Below are 7,271 nucleotides of genomic sequence, written 5' to 3' on the forward strand. Positions count from 1 at the left end.
CGGGTGTGCGCTACTGGCTGGAGGGCGGCTCACTGCTGGGGGCCGCCCGCCACGGGGACATCATCCCATGGGACTACGACGTGGACCTGGGCATCTACTTGGAGGACGTGGGCAACTGCGAGCAGCTGCGGGGGGCAGAGGCCGGCTCGGTGGTGGATGAGCGCGGCTTCGTATGGGAGAAGGCAGTCGAGGGCGACTTTTTTCGCGTGCAGTATAGCGAAAGCAACCACCTCCACGTGGACCTGTGGCCCTTCTACCCCCGCAACGGCGTCATGACTAAGGACACGTGGCTGGACCACCGGCAGGATGTGGAGTTCCCCGAGCACTTCCTGCAGCCGCTGGTGCCCCTGCCCTTTGCCGGCTTCGTGGCGCAGGCGCCTAACAACTATCGCCGCTTCCTGGAGCTCAAGTTCGGGCCCGGGGTCATCGAGAACCCCCAGTACCCCAACCCGGCACTGCTGAGTCTGACGGGAAGCGGCTGAAGCCCTGATACCCTCGCCTTTGTTTTTCAGGGGTCTGTCTGGATGTGGAGAAGCTCTATGTGAGCAGTGAGGGGTGGAGGGGTGTCGCGGAGACAGGGAAGGGGGAAACTGACCAAGAAAGAAATTCGAGGGAGAGCATGAAAGAAGGCTGACATTGGCAGGAGGAGAGCACCAGGAGGAGGATGGGAAGCGACCTCCAGATTTCTCAAATGGTCATGCCCACTGGGAGCCGTGGATATGCATGGGGACATTCTGGGTCGTCCCAGTCACGGAGGGAACCAGGGATGTCACGCCGTCCCGCAGGGTCCAGCAGGGCCCCAGACCCGAAAAAAGTGTCCTGCCCAAGATTCCAAGAGCCCTGCCCTCTAGGGCAGGGACAGAGATTTGGAAACAGAAAGAGTGCAGGCTCTGGAGCCAGATTGGCAAGATTCAAATCCTGGCTCTATCGCTTATGAGCCAGGTGGGCCTGGGGAAGCATCGCCCTTTCTCAGTGCCTCAATAGCTTCCAGGGTGCGGGACCCTTGGCTGCAGGGATTGCTTCCGCCACTAGAGGGCGCGCCGGTCCCGCTCCTGGTGGCCTACTGTGGCTGCCCGGGCGACAGTATGCCCAGGGTCTCTGTTCCATAGCCATCTACTCTCTTCAGCCTTTGGACTTCTCTCCAAGCCCCTGTGGAAGGCGGACAGCAGTGACCACCTCCCCTTCTTTCGGACTGCGACCTCCTTCCCTCCTGAGAGAGCCCTGTGACCTGCATGCTACTCTTAACTATTCTATTCAAGACTGAGTAGAAGTATTTCAGTCTTGCAGAGGAGAAAATGCTCAGAGCTCCGAGGTGCGGCTGTCGTCGAGAACCGGGTGCTGGACCGGGCGCGGGGGCTCACGCCTGTATTCCCAGCACTTTGGGCGGCCGAGGTGGGAGGATCGCTTGAGCCCAGGAGTTCTAGACCAGCCTGGTCAACATGCCAAGACCCCGTCTCTATTTTTAAAAAAGAAAAAGAACAGACTTCTGAATCTCAGCTCCACTCATGATTATTACCTCATTATTTCAGCTGTCTGCACCTATTTCCCCACTTGCACGGCAGGGTAGACAATAACCGAAGCTCACACTCACTGAGCACCTGCTGGGTACCAGGCACCATTCTCAGTGTTTCCGTTGGATCAACTGGATGCGTCCCTCACCTCAGCCCTCTGAAGTGACAGCTGCTATTATTTTCATTATACAGATAAGGAAGCTGAGGCCAGAATTGTGAAGTCACTTGCTTAAGGTCAGACAGCTTAGGAAGGGGCAAATTGGGGGCTTGAACCCAGGTGGTCAGGCTCTGGAGTCCACAATTGTCTTACCCAGTATGCCCCTCTCTAGTCATGGTCCCCAAGAGAGGCTTGGAGACTCACTTAGCAGGTGAAAGCAATGGCAGCCTGCCTTATTTGATTATGCACCTAAGAATAAATGGTATTTGGGCATGTATTCCCAATATGCGTATATTTATTTATAAAGACATACAGATACTTATCTGTATGTTAGTAATAAAGCTTAAATTATTCCGTTTTAAAATTATGAATATGAATAGGGTTTTCTTATGTTTCTTGCCTCATCCCAATGACTTGTTTTGTACGCCCGGGTGTGAGCACCCAACATTCAAGATCACAGGTTTAAAAAAAAAAAAAAAAAAGGCTAGCCGGGCGCGGTGGCTCATGCCTCTGATCCCAGCACTTTGGGAGGCTGAGGCAGGAGGATCACTTGAGCTCAGGAGTTCGAGACCAGCCTGAGCAATAGAGCAAGACTCTTCTCAATTAAAAATAATAAATAAGGCCAGGCATGGTGGCTCACACCTGTCATCCCAACACTTGGGGGAGCCCAAGGCGGACGGATCTCGAGGTCAAGAGATCGAGACCATCCTGGCTAACACGGTGAAACTCCGTCTCTACTAAAAATACAAAAAACTAGCCGGGCGTGGTGGTGGGCACCTGTGGTCCCAGCTACTTGGGAGGCTGAGGCAGGAGAATGGCGTAAACCCGGGAGGCGGAGCTTGCAGTGAGCTGAGATCACGCCACTGCACTCCAGCCTGGGCAACAAAGTGAGACTCCATCTCAAAAAAATAAAATAAATTTATAAGTAATAAATAAAATAAGAGGCAAAATGTGAAAAACAAGCAAGAACTGGGCACAGTGGCTCATGCCTGTAATCCTGGCATTTTAGGAGGCCAAGATTGGAGGATCCTTTAAGGTCAAGAGTTAGAGACCAGCCTTGGCAACATAGTGAGATCCCTTCTCTACAAAAGAATAAAAAAATAGCCACTGTATTAGTCCCTTCTCACGCTACTAATAAAGACCTACCTGAGACTGGGTAATTTATACAGGAGGAGAGGTTTAATCAACCCACAGTTCAGCATGGCTGGGGAGGCCTCATGAAACTTACAATCATGGCAGAAGGAGAAGAAAACACATCTTGTGATGGCAGGAAAGAGAAGTTCCAAGCAAAAGGGGGGAAAGCTCCTTATAAAACCATTAGATTTCGTGAGAACAGCATGGGGGTAACCACTCCTATGATTCAATTACCTCCCATCCAGTCCCTCCCACGACACAAGGGGATTATGGGAACTACAATTCAAGATGAGATTTGGGTGGGAACACAGCCAAATCATATCAGCCAGGCATGATGGCATGCACCTGTAGTCCTAGCTACGGGGGAGGCTGAGGCAGGAGGATTGCTTGAGCCTAGGAGATCAAGGCTGCAGTGAGCTCTGATTGCACCTCTGCACTCCAGCCTCAGCAACAGAGCATTATCCCATCCCCCAGTCCCCTCAAAAAAAAAAAAAAGAAAGAAAAGACATGGGCTCTGAGGTTGGAGAGGACTGGGTTTCCCAGCGCTGCCACCTCCTCCCAGGGCCTCTGTTGACCTCTGTCTCTGCGACCCCACCTTGCATTTGGGAAATGGAAGCAATGAGATCGCTCCTCCCACAGGAGTGTGTTCGCGGTAAAGGGGTCCAGAGTCTGGCTGGGTTTGAATCCTGGCTTGGCCACTTGCCTTCTTTGTAATCTCAGGCAAGTCACTGCCTCTCTGAACCTGTAAACTGGGGAGATTGGTAATATTGCACAATTGTACATTCCTCAGAGGAGGAGGCCTCACAGACCAGCAAGAGAAGATTACTATTTGGCCCAGTCTCCTGAGGCTTAGACATCCAAAGCCTGATTTCTTGTAACCCGACCCCTGCTTTTAACCACTGAACCCACAAATGGTTCACAAAGTGACTTGGCAGGTCCCCAGGGAGGATTCTGGAATGTATGGGGATGATTTGCATTATCATCATGACTGGAAGCTGCTCTTGGCTCTTGGGAGATGTGGTCCAGGGATGCAGCTGTCTTGTAATATTCAGGAATCTCCACACAGTACAGCATCATCCCTTGTCTCATGCAGCTTCCAGATGTCTCACTGGACATTCAGGAAGGAAGGGTAATATTCAAAATGTTTTGCCACTGGTACTGTCATATAAGTTAATATATGTCAATGTATGCATCGAATTTTTAAAATATTTTAGGCCAGGCATAGTGTCATCCCAGCACTTTGGGAGGCCAAGGAAGGAGGATAGCTTGAAGCCAGGAATTCGAAACCAGCCTGGGGATCAGGCAACATAGAGAGACCTTCATCTCTACGAAACATTTCAAAAATTGAGCAGGGCGTGGTGGCACACACCATTAATCCCAGCACTTTGGAAGGCCGAGGCTGGTGAATTGCTTGAGCCCAGGAGTTCAAGACCATCCTGGGGGCCAGGCGCAGTGGCTCATGCCTGCAATCCCACCACTTTGGGAGGCTGAGGCGGGCAGATCACTTAAGGCCAGGAGTTCAAGACTAGCCTGGCCAACAAGGCGAAACCATGTCTCTACTTAAAATACAACAATTAGCTGGACATGGTGGTACACACCTGCAGTCCCAGCTACTCAGGATGCTGAGGTGGGAGGATCACCTGAGCCCAGGAGGTCAAGGCTACAGTAAGCCATGATCATGCCACTGCATTCCAGCCTGGGCAACAGAGTAAGACCCTGTCTCAAAAAAACAAAAATCCTTATTATCCCCTAAGTTATGATGTGACAAAGATCTGTCACAATTAACCTGAACTAATTCATTTTTATTTGAATACATATTGAATTTTAGTGCTTTCTCAACTACTCTTGTACTATCATCCAGCCAGAATAGAAGTATTTCAATATTTTAACAACCAGTATTGGCCAGGTATGGTGGCTCACGCCTGTAATCCCAGCACTTTGGGAGGCCAAGGCGGGCGGATCACAAGGTCAGGAGTTTGAGACCAGCCTGGCCAAAATGGTGAAACCACGTCTCTACTAAAAATACAAAAATTAGCCAGGCGTGGTGGTGGGCACCTGTAGTCCCAGCTACTCGGGAGGCTGAGCAGGAGAATTGCTTGAACCCAGGAGGCAGAGGCTGCAGTGAGCTGAGATCATGTCACTGCACTCCAGCCTGGGCAATAGAGCGAGACTCCATCTCAAAAACAAACAAACGAAAAAGAACAGTATTTCCACACTAGTTCAGACCAACTAAATTTTAGCCTTACTTGGAGGTGAAAACCCTGGCCAAAACTCTCTGTCTTGTAAATACAAAGTCCTTTTTGTTTTCAAATGGCCTCAGAATCTTCCAGGAAGTGCAACTACCACAAAAAATGAGGAAAGCTTGTATCGTGTTTTGTTCAAAACTTGGCCAAAGGTTGTCCACCATGTGAAAAAAATCACATTGCACATGGCTGTTGGTAATTGGACACCAGTCCACATGCTTTCAATGTGTTAGAACTGTCTATAGTATAGGTGTAAACATCTGGTTACCTCCTTGGGTTCAGGGGTGCTGGCTCCACACATCTGCATAATGAAATGCATATTGTAAGTTTAGTATGTTCTTATTTCTTCTTTTTATTACATTTAGGGCAATCAAGGATTGTTTTTCTTGCTGCTGTTGCTGTTGTTGTTGTTTCTGAGACAGGGTCTCACTCTCTCACCCAGGCTGGAGTGCAGTGGCACAGTCTTGACTCACTGGAGCCTCAACTTCCCAGGCTCAGGTGATTCTCCTACCTCAGCCTCCCAAGTAGCTGGGACTGCAGATATGTACTACCACACCCAGCTTTTATATATATATATATATTACATCTCTACTAAAAATACAAAAATTAGCTAGGTGTGGTGGCTCATGTCTGTAATGCCAGCAGTTTCGGAGGCCAAAGCGGGTGAATTACTTGAGGTCAGGAGTTCAAGACCAGCCTAGCCAACATGGTAAAACCCCATCTCTACTAAAAATACATATATATATATATATATATATATATGTATTTTGGGTAGAGATGGGGTTTCACCATGTTGCTCAGACTAGTCTCAAACTCCTGGGCTCAAACAATCTGCCCACCTTGGCCTCCCAAAGTAGGATTTTCTTAAATCATGTTAAATCATGTGCCAGCGGGTTATACTATCCATGAACTTCATTTCAGGAGAACAGAGAGAACTTTCCCAGAACTGACATTCAAGCCAGCACACGCCCTGGGATGGTCATGCCAGTGGTTTAAACCCCAAAACACTAAATTATGGATTATTTATCCATTCATATCACTGCCATGAACCCCCTGACTATTAGTATCCTCCTAGCTCTCCCTGGGGATCCCCTGGGCTGCCCTCTGGCCCAGCAGTCCAGGGGTTAAACTGGGTATAGTGGGAGGTAAGGGGGACCCATATCCCGGATGTTGGATGGACCAATGACTTTGCCAAGCAGTAAATATTTTGTGTATCAGCCCTACATGTTACAAAATATTTGCTATGAACAACGGTGGCATGTAAAGACCTGTCTACATTAGCCAGCTGTGGTGGCTTATGCCTGTAATCCCAGAGCTTTGGAAGACCAAGGCTGGAGAATCGCATGAGCCCAGGAGGTGGAGGCCACCCCGGGTAATATGTTGAGACCCTGTCTCTACAAAAAAAAATTTTAGGCCGGGCGCAGTGGCTCATGCCTGTAATCCCAGCACTTTGGGAGGCTGAGGCAGGCAGATCACTTGAGGTCAGGAGTTTGAGACCAGCCCGGTCAACATGGTGAAACCACGTCTCTACTAAAAATACAAAAATTAGCCAGGTGCGGTGGCTCACACCTGTAATCCCAGCACTTTGGGAGGCCAAGGCAGGTGGATTACTTGAGGTCAGGAGTTCAAGACCAGCCTGGCCAACATGGTGAAACCCTATCCCTAGTAAAAATACAAAAATTAGCTGGGCGTGATGGTGGGCGCCTGTAATCCCAGCTACTCAGGAAGCTGAGGCAGGAGAATTGCTTGAACCTGAGAGGCAGAGGTTGCAGTGAGCCGAGATTGCACCACTGTACTCCAACCTGGGTGACAGAGCAAGACTGTCTCAAAAATAAAATAAAATAAATGAAAAATAAAAAACCTGTCTACAAATGCACCTTTATGCACAATAGCCCCAACCTGGAAACCATCAGATGTAAATCAACAAGTGGGTGGATAAGCAAACTGTGGTACACCCAGACAACATAATACTCCTTAGCAAATTTTTCGAAAATGGAAAGAACTGGGCCGGCCGTGGTGACTCACGCCTGTAATCCCAGCACTTTGGGAGGTCGAGGCGGGCAGATCACCTGAGGTCAGGAGTTCGAGACCAGCCTGACCAACATGGAGAAACCCCATCTCTACTAAAAACACCAAATTAGCTGCGCCTGGTGGCACATGCCTGTAATCCCAACCACTTGGGAGGCTAAGGCAGGAGAATCGCTTAAACCCCAGAGGCGGAGGTTG

The 7,271-nt window shown here is 49.4% G+C and overlaps 1 protein-coding gene across 1 annotated transcript; it reads left to right on the forward strand.

Annotated features, from left to right (window-relative positions):
• Positions 1-2: 2 nt before the first annotated feature.
• FKRP (fukutin related protein) lies at positions 3-2,036 on the forward strand (the record flags this gene model as incomplete). The annotated part of the gene is made up of 1 exon (XM_011970026.1): positions 3-2,036. A coding segment is annotated over one exon (480 nt), but the record flags the coding sequence as incomplete, so codon positions are not given.
• Positions 2,037-7,271: the final 5,235 nt, after the last annotated feature.

Source organism: Mandrillus leucophaeus, unplaced genomic scaffold, assembly GCF_000951045.1.
Source record: "Mandrillus leucophaeus isolate KB7577 unplaced genomic scaffold, Mleu.le_1.0 Scaffold120, whole genome shotgun sequence".
Lineage (NCBI taxonomy): Eukaryota > Metazoa > Chordata > Mammalia > Primates > Cercopithecidae > Mandrillus > Mandrillus leucophaeus.